Below are 16060 nucleotides of genomic sequence, written 5' to 3'. Positions count from 1 at the left end.
TCTCCCACGAGTGGGAGCTAGCTCAGGAAGTCCTTCAAGAGATCTTCGCCCTTTGGGGAACCCCTCAGGTAGATCTGTTCGCCACCAGCCTAAACAGGAAATGCGACATGTTCTGCTCAAGGGAATTTCCTCCGAGAGGAGCTCTGGGAGACGCGTTCATAGTGGACTGGGAGTTTCCGCTTCTGTACGCGTTCCCACCGGTCCCTGTCATTCCTCAAATGATCAGGAGGTTGAGAAGATTCCGGCGAACCATGATCCTAATTGCCCCGGATTGGGCCAGGAGAACGTGGTACCCGGACCTTCTAGACTTGTCCATCTGCCCTCCAATTCGACTTCCTCTCAGAGAGAACCTACTCTCACAGAAGGGAGGTCAGGTTCTCCATCCAGACATCAAAACCCTCAACCTTCACGCTTGGCTTCTGAACGGCTGAGGTACAAGGATTGGGACCTCCCTGATGATGTTATGGAGGTGTTGCTTTCGGCAAGGAGGCCAGCAACAAAGTCTTTATACCGCTGCCGTTGGAACAGATTTTGCAGCTGGTGTAGAGAACAGAATATCGACCCATTTTCATGTGGTACACCAATGGTTTTGTCCTTCCTACTATATTTGGCAAATTCAGGCCTTCAAGTTGGCACCATTAAGGGCTATCTCGCAGTGCTATCTATCTTTAAGCGTACTGCGGAAGAACCATCCTATTTCAAATTACCCTTGGTAATACAGTTTCTAAAGGGGTTAACCAATGTTTATCCCCCAAGACCATTCCAAGTTCCCCTATGGGATTTAAACTTAGTACTAACTTTCCTGATGGGTACACCTTTCGGACCTCTCCATTCTTGTTCGTTAAGATTCCTTACCCTTAAAACTGTTTTATTAATAGCACTTACATCTGCTAGAAGGGTGAGCGAATTACAAGCTCTTTCTTGTAAACCCCCTCATACAATCTTTCACAAAGACAAAGTTGTCCTGCAAGTGAAGCCTAATTTCCTCCCAAAGGTAATTTCTGAATTCCATATCTCTCAGAAGATTACCCTACCATCTTTCTATCCTCCTCCTCACCCGGGGAAAGAGGAAGAGAGGTTACACAGACTAGACCCTAGGAGGGTTTTAAGTTTTTACATTAGTAGACTAGCCAGAATAAGACAGGCAGACCAGCTGTTTGTAGGTTACGCAGGTCACAAGCTGGGGTTACCAATAACTAAGCAGACCATTTCCAGATGGATCATTCTAGCCATTCTGGAATGTTATAAACTGGCAGGGAAAGAGCCCCCTCAAAACCTTAGGGCTCATTCGACCAGAGGTATTGCAGCTTCATCGGCCCTCAAAAGAGGCGTGCCGGTTAAAGACATATGTGCGGCCGCTACATGGTCGTCTGTCCATACCTTTACACGTTTTTACAATCTGGATTCCTCCTCTAGTCAAGAGACTAGGTTTGGAAGTGCTGTACTGCATTCTATTCATCAATAGAAGACAGCGTGAAGTCAGTACTCCCTCCTCCGAATATAGAATACTGCTATGGGAGCCTATCTAAGATGAGGAATACGTCGGAGGACACAATCCCTTCGAAGAACAAGTTACTTCTTACCTTGTAACGTTCTTTCGACGGGATGTTCCTCCGACGTATTCCTCATCGACCCTCCCATCCATCCTCGCAGTTCTACTTCCCTTGTTGTTGCAGCTTACGCTCCTTCAGGGTGATTAGTCTAGTCCAGACAGTAATACTGTGGGCTACAAAACGGAACTGAGCAACGGACGCTGCGCGCGGCCTTTATAGGCAGGATGACGTCGAGCGTCGATACGGCGGCTGTCGATAGACATCGACTCGAGGGACGTCGACGCGCAGCGCCCTCTAGAGAAAAAATTTTCCGAGGCCAGCAGAGCTGGAAGGATATATCTAAGATGAGGAATACGTCGGAGGAACATCCCGTCGAAAGAACGTTACAAGGTAAGAAGTAACTTGTTCTTTGCCCTTCATTTCTTAAACCAAGGAACATTAAGAAAATAACACAGTGGTGGCCTTGGGGGTCTCAAAGATAGATAACAGTTGGCTTCAGCCTACTACAGAATATTTGTGAAAACCCTGGGGAGCATCACAGCATGTGAGCTAGAGGACATCTAAAGACTGGCTCAAGCCATAGCAACCCTTTGGAGCCTGTTTAGGAGGGGTTGATCTGGACATGTGAAAACATTGCAGCAGAGTCCTTTGTTCTCAGGGAAACAGGCTATGTGTGAAGCTAAGGAAGCATGGGAAATCTGTCAAATGGAAGATCATTTCCACCCTCGCGGAGTGCCCCAACATGCTTATTTCTGCCCTGCTACTGGGAGCTAGATACTGTATGGCAAAAGGTGATGGTCATTCCTGTAGGAGGATATCCACATTGGATCCAAGGAGGAGGCTTGGAAGCCACCAGTTCTCTGCTAGGATTAAAATAAGTGGAGTGGGAGCTCCCCATTCTGTTGGTTATTTGTTGGAGCTGTTGACCATTCAGAGTCTCCTACCAGAGGATTGAAGGCACTTGATCAAAGGAAGAAGTGAGACTCTTCCATTATCATTATCATTCCTGAGGAACACAGGGACAATATCTGGAGAGACTTTGGACCTTGCACGCAGCTGCGGCACATAGAAAAGATTTGCAAAGTTGCGAGGGTTTAGAATCTAGGAAAGCAAAGTGTTAAGGGCAATAGGGGATGTTCTGAAAGACTGAAAGTTCTGAAAGACAGAGTGCTGTTTCCAGGAACTTCAGACCGAATACGGCTGTCAGTGGGGTATTTTTACAGATGTTTACATTTTAGACTTTACAGTTTAGACATTGAATGGGTCTTAATAGAGGGGGATGTGCTAGATGGGGAGGACTTTAACTAAACTGACATCTAAAATCGATAAAGCAATGCGATACTCTCTCCCAAACCTGTTGGAGCTGAAAGCGAGATGGGAGAAAGAAGTTGGACAGTTGTTTTATGAAGTGAGAGGTGAGGCAACATCCTACAGATGTGGCCAGGAGTAGTCTCCTCAGGCTCTTACTATTCACATATCTTTATAGAGTATATTTCTTGAAGAAGGGTCTGCATTACTTGGGTTGAAGTAAGGGTAGCATGCCTTATATATAAATCACTGATAGCAGCATACATGACTTGGGAATGCAGGATGATGCAGTGTTACTGGATGCAGGTAATGGTCAAACTATCAAAAACTGTTCAGCAGGCCGGATGATGTGAACCCTAAAATAGAAATACTAGGATCCTGCTCTGACATGGATGTAACTAGACACACAAAACTCCTACTGCCCACAAGCTTCATTGTAGCACCAAGATAAAGTGGTTTGCCCGGAGTTGGACTCAACTAAGTTCACTGTCAAGAAAGGATGTATGGATAGAATAAGGCTCCTGGGTGAAGTGGTATTTCGATAAAGGGGAACATTTGGGGCCCCTGAAACCATTATTAAGGCTACTTACCAGAAAAACAACGGTGTGGGAGGATGAGAGGAAGACACCCTCTGAACAAGAGTCTTCTGGGATTTCCTAAGGCTGCTTCATACCTTGTTCTTAAAGCTGTATTTGGTTACAAAGGGGGAATTGGTTAACTGGTGTAGGGAAAGGGTGGCTGGATAATTGGTTTGTTAATGTTGCTGTTTGATTGTCCTTAAAATGTTGACAGCTATTGTTTCATGTGCTGTTGAAGTAATAAACATACTTTATAAACTTAGTTTTGAATATAGCCTCTCTTTCCTTTATAGGGAAGCTGTTTTGGTACCAAGTGCATTATGATATGCATGTGCGAACACATACTCGAGAACATCTATACCACTGCTCACAGTGTAACTACTCTTCAATTACGAAGAACTGCCTGAAGCGCCATGTCATTCAAAAGCACAGTAACGTCTTGCTGAAATGTCCAACTGAGGGCTGCAACTACTCCTCTCCAGACAAATACAAGCTGCAGACCCATCTGAAAATACATTCTTGTCTGGTAAGGAATATAGTGTCTATTGTGATCTCTTCTATTTAAGTTGTGGGTTTTTTCGCTACTGGGATGGGCTCAGCGGTTCCTGGTGAAGGTTCATGGCTGACAACTGATCTTGGGAGCTCCTTCCATTTGATTACCGCACACAGCACTGCATTGAACTTTTTTTTTAGATATAACAGACAGATGTGTAGTAAAAGATGCAAAAATGCCTGTCTACTTGTTTAACAACCCTGTGGTTGGCCTTATTTGGAATTGGTTGTATCAATATGTAATATCCGAGCAATGTCCTTGAAGCAAAGGAGAACTCTACGAAAGAGACAAATCGGTGAAGGGAGACGTTCTCCTGACCTTATTTTTGGATAGATTAGTGGTAGGGTCAGTTAGTATTCGTTTTTGGACAGCAGACTTATTCTTTTTTGGTAACCTCCCGACAAGCACTTTACTTATATAGGTAGGAATACCCCATAGAAATAGGGAAAGATAGGCCTTTTGATTATTGTGTAATGAAATAAGCTGAAATGGCTTCACAGTCCCTGTGTCTTCCTTCTGACTCGCCACAGTGCGTATATATAATGGATTGCAGAGCCTAGTCACTGTAATCTTTTCTTCTAAATTAAGGAATGTTTCTTGCAGTACATTGGCCTCTAACATCTGCAGTTGCTTTAAGTTTAATAGTACCTACTTTGCCGGAAATCGGACAATATACGAGGTGAACTTGAGGCCTATCAATAGGGGCTTGGTCTCGGGTGCTCTGCAAGTCTTAATTTCATTGTTGGTCCTGAGCCCCTTATTTGGTGTCTCACCAATGCCAAATATGGAAATTCTAGATGTTCTGCAGCCCTCACCATGTACCTATCGACTGGATTTTTGAGCCATTGGTATCCCTCTCGTATTGTAGCTTCATCAATAAAAACAATGATCCATCAAAAGTGTAGGTAGTCACAAACATTCCAGAGAAGTTTCAACAAATGATTAACAGTGATAGCAACACAGCCCAAGGTTCTGCAGGCCACTGATTGTAGTAATCATATTGACAGATTAGAGACAACTGCCTTGTTTGCCCGTCAAGACCCAACATATTTATTTATTTATACTTCTATAGCGTGCAAGCAGCCCAAGGGCATTGAGGCGCTGTTACTTGCAAAACACTTAGTTACACAGGTACAGGCATAGTGGCGGTCGTTGATACATTGTGAATACTACAGAACATCATACTGTTGTTACAGCCATTGCAATTGGTCCTTGTGTTACAACTTATGCATTGGGTCATCTGGTGAGTATTCATGGTAATGTGCGAGGCCTTATGTGAAGAGGATGGTTTTCATGGCTTTGCGGAAGGTGGTGAGGGAGGCCTCACCTCGGATCGTGGGGGGTAGGGCATTCCGGTAAATGGGTGTGAGATAGGGGAAACTGGATCCGCCCGATCTGGCTTTTTTTTTTTTACAAGTGGCACAGAGAGCATGTTGGTATACAGTGATCTAGTTGGCCTGGTAGTGGAGACTGGGTGGATTCTTTTTGAGAGGTAGACAGGCGCAGTGTGGTGAATGCATTTGTGGGTCATTGTTAGAGCTTTAAAGACAATCCTTTCCTTTATTGGGAGCCAGTGGACTTGATGCACCAAGCCTTAAACCAATCGGTTTGACCTTCTACTTTCTCAAAGAAGGCTTCTCCCTACTGATCTCGGCATCTCTGCATTTGCCTCTTCGGGTTTGTTTTTCATGGTACTACCGGCATTGGACTCTGAACCCTCGTCTCCTGAAGAATTTGTTTTGCACTCAGATCAAAATGAACTCCAGCTCCAGCTTTTCTACAACTACTATCAAGAGCTGCGAGTTATTAAATTTGTCATAACATGTTTGTGAACTTCACAATAGGTCATAGAGTTGTAAACTAGTCAGTGATGCCATTTTGCGATCAGCGAACCCAATGAGTTGGCAGGCATGTCTCTTACCTCCATTGTTTAGAAAAAGTCTGTTTTTAGGGGACTATGGGCATATGTCAAAATGTTTTTATTGATGATAAAAAACAGAAGCAAGGAAATTGGAAAAGATACCTCTCCCACAGTGTAGAAATATACGTTAGAGAAGAACATCAAATAAAACTTGCCGGTCTCCACCTTAATCAAGTACCTTTAACCACTTTCCACCCATGACTGGAACCTCAACCCCACCCAAAAAAAGTGAAAGGGAATTTGGGGCAAGAAGGGCAAAAAAAGAGAATACGGAGTAAATAAGGCTAATACCGACCATTAGGAGTATCTCATTGTCCTCTTTGAAGTCATATTCCCCCCACCCCCTCACCATTCCATGCAGAATCTCACAGCTACTGATTACTATGCATGGCAATGCAAACTGTCAAGTGTTATATTGGCATATTAGTCGGAAACATCAGTTTTATGCCTAAAAAATGTTAGACCTAAGTAAACCTATAAACCGACCACCACATGTTGTATTCGAAGTCCTGTTGCAGGGTAGTCCATGATATCCTGTATATCCTGGGACAACAGTTCCTTCTGGTGTCCAGTGGAGCTCGCCATTGCTGCTGAATAGCAGTGCTGTAGTCAGGGGTGGGGGGGATGAAAATGTTCTGCCCTTTTAGCACACGTTTTGTTTCTTCCTGATTGCAGTGGCCAAAAGCTCCACTCGGCATCTTGGCTTCTCAACAGTAGTCCTACCCACAGACAGTGTAACAACTGGATGCCTTCAATATGGTGAATCACGTTGTCTCTGGGACATCCAACCACGCGTTCTCCAAAAAGCTCAGCAAAGAGCCTCACTAGCCTTCATGCCCAAAAAAGGCACGTTGCATGCCCTAGCTTTATTTTCAAGTTTCTCCATTGTATCTTACAGGTGGCACAGTTTCGAAATTTGGAGAAGGGGGCCACTTTGGCTGATGCAGAGTGAAGAGAGGCTTCCAGGAATTTTCTTTGCAACTCGTTCCACTTTACAGCTGTGCCCACTTCAGCGATGTATGTGCTCGGATTACCCGAGTGGGTCTCGGCCTTGCTCTCAATCCTGCGATCATGTATAATATTAGGTTTACTTTTATTATTACTGGTGTTACATCAGGCAGGAGAAAGAGAGCTTTGCAAGCAATTGGAAACATTTCATGTAATTACACATTTTCATTTAAACGTACTTAATACCAAAGAGTGGTTTCTAAGCGTGGGGTGGGGATTCGAACCAGATCTCCGTTCGCGTGCACCATCGTCGTCAAACAGATGGTGCACGCGAACGGAGATCTGAAAGACGCCCACGCATATATATTAAAAACGAGATCAACTATCAGGCAGACGTTCACAAAGTTGAAGTCGATGCACGCGGGCCCTCAGAATCTCCTTTAGAAATAGAAAACAGCATCAAAAAGCCGTGAAGAAGCCTAAGCAAGGAGGTTTACAGCCTCAAAATAAAAATGCAAAAATGCATCTGTCTTCCGAATTGTTGAGAAACATATTTGAAGCCACCAAGTGGATAAATTGTCCAAATTTACAAATTCATAATACAGGAAATTACGGCCTGAAAAAACTATCAAATACTTTAGTCCAACCATCTCAAGATCAAAAGAGTCTCCTTTTCAATTTCAATCAAACGGAGACGGGAGCATTGAACATACTGTCAATTTTTTAGAACAACCCACTGTCCTGAAGAGGGCTTTAAACAATAACAGCGGAACACCAGGGAATGTGTTCACGGTATTCTGTTTAGCCGAAACATATGTAGACATCCCCAAGACACTTTAAACAACGTTGTCTTTTCTACACAAAACATCTGTGTAACTTGTGTTTGAACACTGATAGTTTGCTCCTTTGTTAAAACAGACAACAACATTTTATGTTTATGCATAATCGTGTCTGTCATTGACTAATCTCAGCCATAATTGGCATCATTGTGCCACCACTCCGGATTTGTTTTGCCTAAATTGTTTTTTCTAAATTGTCTTTTTCAAATGTACTTTGTTTTTAATATATTTGGAAGATGGTAATGTCTTGTGGAAAGCATATACCACACTATGTATTGAATTTAATTATTGATTAAAATGTAGTTTTAAACATCTGTATTTCTCTGGTGTGACAAAGTTGTCTCAACATATATGTTTAGTGGGGAAATGAAATAGATTATTCACCTATTCAAATAGATTATTCATCAATTGATTTAGTTTCTATCTGACTAGCTTATAAGGTGGACTAAAAGAGAGGTAATTGAGCATTGTTCTTGTGTCTACATTGTATGAATAGTCCCCTTTTTTGCTCAATCCCCCTTAAACAAAAAACCCCGGGACTTACCCATTTCTCTCCCACAACCTAATTATAGTTTATGCCATTGCGCTGGCCAACGCACCTGTGAAATAATTGAAGAGATGTAAACGTTTGCTTCGAATATGTGGGAGAGACTGAGACAACCAATGTATATTTATAAAATCATTGTTTAAAATTGTGCATTTTTCTGCGCACCTTCGTGGAAAATGTGATTAACAGCCACACAATTTGCAAATCGGTGTTATATGGTAGCACATGAAACAATCCAAAAGATGCAAGTCACCAATGGTGGACATGAGCATTTTCCAAACGTTGTCATTATGCTTTTTCTTAGAATTTACGCCAGTATACAAATATTGTCATGCTGGTTGTGCCCATATCTTTCTATGCTGGCCACTCCTGCATATACCAATATTACCATATAAGAATGTACTCCTGTTGGCTTTTCCAGTAAAATATGCCATGCCTCGCCACATTAAGAAAATACGCCAGACTGTCTGCACTAATGTAGGCTGCTGTAGCCATGTAATCCCACTTATGTTTGCTTTAACCTTGAGGGCAAGTAAAAAAAAATGGCATGTCACAGTAAGAAAATACATCCTGACTGGCTGCACCAATGTAGTCCGGTCTAGCCAGATAATAACCCGTATCATGTTTGCTTTACTCTTGATGCCCAGTAAAAAAAAAGGCCATGTCACAGTAAGAATATATGGTAAGACTAGCGTCATAAATGGAGACCAGTTTAGCCTGGTAATAACACTCATGTTTGCTTTTCGCTTGATGACTAGTACAAAATGCCATGCTAGAGTAAGAAACTGTATGCAGACTGGCTGCACCAATGAAGGACAGTTTTTTGCAACGTGATGACTCTACCTGCTAGCCATTCCCTTAATACCAGTAGAACATGCCATACCACAATAAGAAAGGAAAACTGGACTAGCGGTACCAATGAAGGCCAGTCTAGCAACATTATAACACTCCTCATACTGGCTTTACTCTTCATATCGGTCAGAAATGTCATACCACTATAAGAAACGATGACTAGAACTTTGTTAGTGAGCCTCTATGGATGGAGATGGTGCCCATAGGGTTATTGTTGAGAATCTCACTGGAACCGTGCCCCTCCAACCCCCTTTTAGAGAAACAGTGCTCAGTTTGTTTCCAGAGTCCCTGTTGCTACATGCGGCCACTGCTATTCCAGCAAACTACATTGCCCAGCAGCCTGCAGGCTAGGGGGAGGAGGTGTGCTTACCTCACACGTAAAGCGCAGGATCACCTAGCCCCACTAAGAGTCACAGAGAAACACAGTAGCTTGTCTGCAAGAACAACCCCATGCAGTCTCATCCAGTGACGCTTCGCAAGATTTACCACAAGGGAGTGGACTGGGATATAAAAATGAACAGTTGGGGGCTAGCTTACCATGCACGCCAGAGCCCCTACTGCGGGTGACGCTACAACCAGCAGCAGAGATACAATGAACCACAACAAGCTGGCATGCGCAAAGTGACGTGGATCGCTGTTGAGAAGCAGCGTGGGATTTCTGAAATAGTGCGTAATGCCGTGTACACCAAAGAAACCTCCCAGTTTCATTACATGTTGAATGGAGTTGTTGGGAAGGAGCCTAGTGCTTTCCTTCATTTCCAAACTTTCCAATCACTTTAGAATTAGGCAAGACTTCTATTAATTGTATTTTGTACAAGATTCTGTTACTATTTCTAGGCACCACAGAAGACTGGGGGGGCATTAATAGAAGGCAGTTATTTAAATATAAGGTTCATTAGCTGAATTAATTTGTAAATGTTAAAGCTTATGCAGTTCTTAGCACACGACTCAAAAATACTCCCCCCTCCCTTCCCGGAAAGAATGCAGCCTGTACTAAAAATAGACTATAAGCCATTGCGTGGGGCCCGGCTAGCTATAGTAGAGCGCATGCGGTAACTCAGCAGCTGTTCCTGTCCATCACAAGCCAATAGAGACTAAAAAAGATTCAAGGCATGATGGAATACTATGGGAAAACAGGTTTTTTTTGTAGAAATTACTGGACCAGATCAAATATAATTATGTTGAGTTAAGTGTTGAGAGAATGGCGGGAAGATGTGTTTATATATTAATGTTAATAACATAGCAAATTATGCTGTACAAAAGCGACAATGTATTCCTGCTTAGGCAGCATAATGTTATGTAGCTTGTCCCAAATGGATCCCAGCCATGCCAGAAAGAAGAACTGCAGCGTCCCTTTTAAGGAAGAAGAAGAGTTTTAGATGAGCTCTGCTGGTATTCAGTAACCAAGTCAAGAGTATTTAAGCCCCAGGCCCAACATCAGTCTTCAGGACGTGGGAGCCAGCCACGGGTGACAGAATGCTGGTTGGAAATGGCAGAGTCCTCTGCCATTCCCCAATCCTCACGATTTGTAAAGATTAAAATGTGATAACACATGCAAGATAGACTCGTGGCCTTAATTCCCTATAGGGGTGTATTTACTCTGGTTTGAGAATGATCAGGGGGTACCCCAAAGTATTTAAGGGATGCTCCTCTATGTTGGGGTTCACTTTCAGAGTCAATGCAGCTATTGGCCAACACTAATGACTAATCGCTAAAGAGATAGTAAGAGGAGATAAGATTGTCACAGAGTATAAATATTCACAGTGAGGGGGGAAAAAGAAGCCTAGCGAGTAACCAATCATATTCCATCACACCGTAGCCCCATAGGTATAAAAGGGTCTAGGCTAAGTTATCAAGGGTCTTGGACTAGGGAGAAGTGCCAGCTGATATTATTTGGTGAAATGAGCGGCAGCTGGAGGGGAGGCCTCCTGGAAGGGCTGCTGCATGGAGGAAGATTGGGCAAGCCTGGAGAGGTCCACCTTGTGAGCTCTGGAACCTTGAAGGAGGAAGGATGACCAGAAAGGCACAACAGCCCCTCTCAACCTAATGGAAAACTGGAAAGCCAAAACCTGAGGCTTTCCACCAGCGACCCCTGGGGAAAGATAACGGAGCATCCAGGCCCTGAAATGAGGCTCCACAGTCAACTGTGGAACCATGTACCTATGAGAGAGAGGCTTACGGTGAGTCTTGAATCCCCAGGCCTAAGAGAGAAGCCGGTTATTAATGCTCCAAACCTGGTGCCTAAGAGATGCCCAATGTAAACCCTGTTGACTCTTCACCTCCCATTTGTGTTAGAAAGGTGACTAGCAGTGGGAGAAGCAAATGCATCTGGGGATACTGTGAGATCGAGGAACTCCAATTTCTTGATATTTATTTTAAAGCCTGACACTTAAGTTATAATGCTGTAAAAAAGGGTGAACATTTATTTGAAATTGCAAACTAATAGCCATTCAGAAAATGTCTCTCTCACCTTCAGTTCTGCACAGAGCAATCTATTTCTTACTCACCAAGAGTTAATTAGCACTTTCCAGTGGCTTGTGGCGAGTGCAAATTTTGAGGGCTGCTGCTTAATATCTAAAGGTGTGGGAGAGGCGTGAAGGTTTTCCATGAGTGAGAGCAGAATATCATCTGCAAGCCTACATTATTTGTCAGAACTGTACCCTTTACAAGTTCATTAAGTCTGATATGATTGGTTAGTGGCTCCATTGAAATAGTGATATTTATTTTGGCAAGTGGCTCCAAAGAAAGAGTAAATAGCAGGGCAGATGACCGGCTCACTTTCACCCTGTGTCTCTTCTTCTGCACTACTCTAAAGGGCTCGAAAGGGTTTTGTTCAACCATCTTACACATTTTGGAGACATCCACAATCTTTAAGACCCCCTACAAGCAGGTTTCCGCTCCTGCCGTTCTACATGAAACGGCTCTCATGAATGTCTCCAACTTCATCGCCTCTGCTACTCACTCAAGCCTATCCACTATCAAAATGTTTCTTGACTGGTCTCCTTTGTTTGACACTGTTGATAACTGTGATCTCCTTATTACTTTTTTTTCTTGGGATTTCTGATCGAGCCATGACCTGGATTGAATCCTACCTGGCACTGCCCTAATTCTCTATCTCTTGGAACATCAAAACCTCTCAACTCACTCCTCTCTGTTGGTTTTCCACAAGGCTCTGTCTTGGGTCCTATCCTTTTTACACTCTACACCTCTGCTCTTGGGGCACTAATCTCCTCCTTTGGGTTCTCGTACCAACTCTTCATGGATGACAACCAAATCTTGTTCTCTTTTCCTGAACTCTCCTCTGAACTCTTTCAAAACTTTCAACTGTCTCTCTGCCGTTAAATATTGGATGACGTCAGACTCTCTGATGTTAAACTCTACCAAATTAGAGGTGATCTTCTCCCAGCCAATTAATCTGCATCATCTCTCACCCCTGCCACTATAGTTCCTAACTGACACTCTCCCCTACTCTTCTTCAGCTGGATACCTTAGTTTCATCTATGACCCTCCTCACACCTTCTCGACTTTCATTTCCAAAACTGCAGCAATAGCTCGCCTCAACTTCCTAAGTATTTAGAAAATCATGCACCACCTTCCTTTCACCACCGCCAAGCATCGCTTAACCACTTTTGTCTCTAAACAACTACTATACCAGCATCCTCTTTGGTCTCCCCAACTATGCTTTATGTACTCTCAACAAGATTATTAACTTCGCTACCAGGACTCTCTTTGAACTCCCTCACTTCACACCTACTTCCTCATACCGCCACCAGGCTACATGGCTGACGATGCAAAACAGGGCCAGATTTAAATGTCTTATCCTGGTTCACCAATCTAGCCATGGTAGGGCACCACAGTATCTATACTCTATCCAACTCTACAAGCCTTCTCGTAATCCCCACTAAGCTGCCTGATCTACACTTGTGGCATTTCGCCCCCTGTGCTTCCTTTTGCTTCTGCTTTTTCTCTCTTCTTGCTTGTCAAGACTTGGTCGTGTAGCCGATGAAACCTCCGACCCCAAGTACCACTCGAGCAAACAAGAAATTACTGCCCGAGCGGTCCTTGAGGCCACAGGTGGTGGATTTTCGTCAGCCAGAACTAGGAATGCCGGAAGATGCCCCCTATGATCACTGTAAGGCAAACACGAAGTTAGGTCATAAACACAGAACCCCAGACTTGTATATGAATATGTAATAAGTGTACAATAGGGCTTACCCTTAAAAGTTGGTCGGGACTTAATAATGGTGTAAGGGTGTTTGTCGGAGGCAGCCGGCAAGGGTGACGAACAGATGACAGTTTGGTAAAGTACTTAGTAGGAATGAAATCACCACCTTACGAAGAAGCCAGAAAACGTAAGTCAATCAGTTGAAAAGTGCGTAATCCAAGAACAAAGTTCATAACAAAAGGGCAATCCAATAGCAATCCAGGGACGGAAATATGGTCGAATCCAGGAGAAAATAGTTCCAAACAAAGGTACCGTGAAGGAAGAAGCCAAATCAGAGTCCAAGATCAATCTGAGGTCAGTGGTAGTAGTCTGTAATCCGTAATGTGCCCAACAGGATCAGCTGTGAAGCGCTGGGGGGCAGTCAGCGCGTCCCTTTTGAACGCTGACTAATGATCACGTGACTCTCATCATCCGTCACGTGATCGAACGTGCTGAAGGAGGAGCTCTCAGGTGCCGGCAACGGAGACGTTGTAGAATGCCCGTGGCGCGTCTCCATGGCAACTGCCAACGCCGGAATGGAAACCAACGCTGAGATGGCAAGAACCGGCGTCGCTGACCTTGTCCCATTCCTTGCCGGTAGGCCTGCAGGGGAGAGTATGTCCTGGCATGTATTTTGGTGGTGATGGTGGGGGCTGGATTATGAGATGTGTCCATGGAACGCGTCGATGAAGGGGGAAGCGTGACAGAGCCCCACGACCCCGTGGGCTATAAGGGTTCTCCCGATGGAACCTGGCCACCAACAACGGGGCATGTACATCAGAAGATGGGACCCAGCACCTCTCCTCAGGACCATAACCCAACCAGTCCACCAAGTATTGTAACCTCCCTCTAACAACCCGGGATCCCAGAATAGCGCTAACCTCATATTCCTCTTGGGAAATCACAGGGACAGGACCAGGAGCGGGAGCAATGCGTGTATCATCAGGACAAGGCTTGAGGAGAGATGTGTGAAAAACGGGGTGTAATTTCCATGAAGCGGGGACGTCGAGTCTATAGACCACCGGGTTCAGGACCTTGGAAACCCTATACGAGCCGACAAAACGGGGCAGCAGTTTACGACAACCCGGTATATGGAGGTGCCGTGTAGACAACCATACCCGGTCGCCTTGCTTATATGACGGGGCCTCTCTCCTTTTTTTGTTAGCGGCGGTACTCATAGACACCTGGGCCTCCTGGAGATGGACAAGGGTTTGAGCATGGACGGATGCGAGATCTCTGACACAATCATTTGCCGCAGGGGTACTGGTACACAATACAGGGGCATTGGCAGGATTTGAATCAGAAAAGGGTAAAGTACGTGGATGTTGGCCATAGAGCGAAAAAAATGGGGAAAACCTAGTGGACGAGTGCAGGGCGTTGTTATATGCAAATTCCGCAAAATGAAGAGACTCAAGCCAGGTATTCTGGAATTGCAAAGTTAAGCACCTTAAGTACTGTTCCAAGACCTGGTTTACTCTCTCAGTTTGGCCGTCGCTTTCTGGATGGTAAGCTGAAGAGAAGCGGGCATCTATACCTAGTAGTTTGGTAAGAGCCAACCAGAAACGTGAGGTGAACTGAGACCCCCTGTCTGACACAATGACACTCGGCAAACCTAACAGACAGAAAACAGATTCAAAGCACATTCGAGCCAATGAGGGAGCAGTAGGAATGCCTTTACATGGTAAAAAACGGGCCATTTTTGTATATGAGTCTACTACCACCCAAATCGTGTCGTAGCCTTGTATTCGTGGTAGATCAGTTATCAGGTCCATGCCCACCGTATGCCATGGTTTCGGGGGTATGGGCAATGGTTGTAGTAGTCCCAGTGGACGACCCTTCCGAGTCTTGCATTGTGCGCATATAGAGCAGGTGTTAACATATGTCTCCACGTCTCGCCGCATCGATGGCCACCAGCACCAGCTTTTCAACAACTCCAGAGTACGTCGCTGACCTGGGTGGCCATTGATAGGAGCATTGTGGGACCACTGTAAGGCCTGGTTGCGAGAGTCACTGGTGGGGAGGAACAGTTTTCCTTGAACAAAAGGCAACCCATCCTGCATAACGATATCCCAATCATCCAATACTTGGGGATGTTGTATAACCCATTGGCGTATAGCCGTTATCATAGGCGGAGATGGAGTAAAGGTACAAACAACATGCCCTTTACCTAAGTGAGTTTCGGGATATGAAGGGAGAGGTATCCCCCCAGATGAACGGGACAGAGCATCCGCTTTACCATGTGACAAACCCGGTCTGTGTTTGACAAGGAAGTCGTATGCAGCAAAAAAGAGGTGCCAACGAACTTGTCTACTATTGGCGCATTTCAGAGATGCTAGGTCCTGTAAGTTTTTATGGTCTGTGTAGACGATGGTCTGATGTTTTGCCCCCAGAAGATGGTGTCTCCAGACCAAAAAGGCGTCTCTGATGGCCAGGAGCTCCTTTTCAGTGACCGTATAGTGAGTTTCGGTCGGTGTGAATTTCCTGGAATGGTAGGCCACCGGGTGTAGTGCTCCGGTGGTAGGACAAGGCTGAGATAGGACGGCCCCTAAGGCAAAGGAAGAAGCATCTGCTTCTACGATATACGGAAGCTCTGGGTCAGGATTCTGCAGGACTGGGGCCATGGTGAACGAGGTTTTAAGGGAGTCGAAGGCTGCTTGATGTGCATCGGTCCATATAAATGGTACTGCAGGACTGGTCAATGCGGTTAATGGTGCCACAATGGAGGAAAAATTTGCGATGAACCTCCGGTAAAAAATT

The 16060-nt window shown here is 44.6% G+C and overlaps 1 protein-coding gene across 3 annotated transcripts in view; it reads left to right on the top strand.

The window, feature by feature from the left end:
* The window catches only part of ZFAT (zinc finger and AT-hook domain containing), a 1636156-nt gene that overhangs the window by 679416 nt on the left and 940680 nt on the right, over window positions 1–16060 (top strand). For all 3 annotated transcript variants that reach the window (XM_069621667.1, XM_069621669.1, XM_069621668.1), the window contains one exon: window positions 3733–3965. In XM_069621667.1, coding sequence (XP_069477768.1) covers window positions 3733–3965 — 233 coding nt within the window. The remainder of the gene's footprint in view (window positions 1–3732; window positions 3966–16060) is intronic.

This window comes from Ambystoma mexicanum, chromosome 5q (assembly GCF_040938575.1).
Source record: "Ambystoma mexicanum isolate Mex_15411 chromosome 5q, UKY_AmexF1_1, whole genome shotgun sequence".
NCBI lineage: Eukaryota > Metazoa > Chordata > Amphibia > Caudata > Ambystomatidae > Ambystoma > Ambystoma mexicanum.
This window is presented reverse-complemented; position numbering and strand designations above follow the sequence as displayed.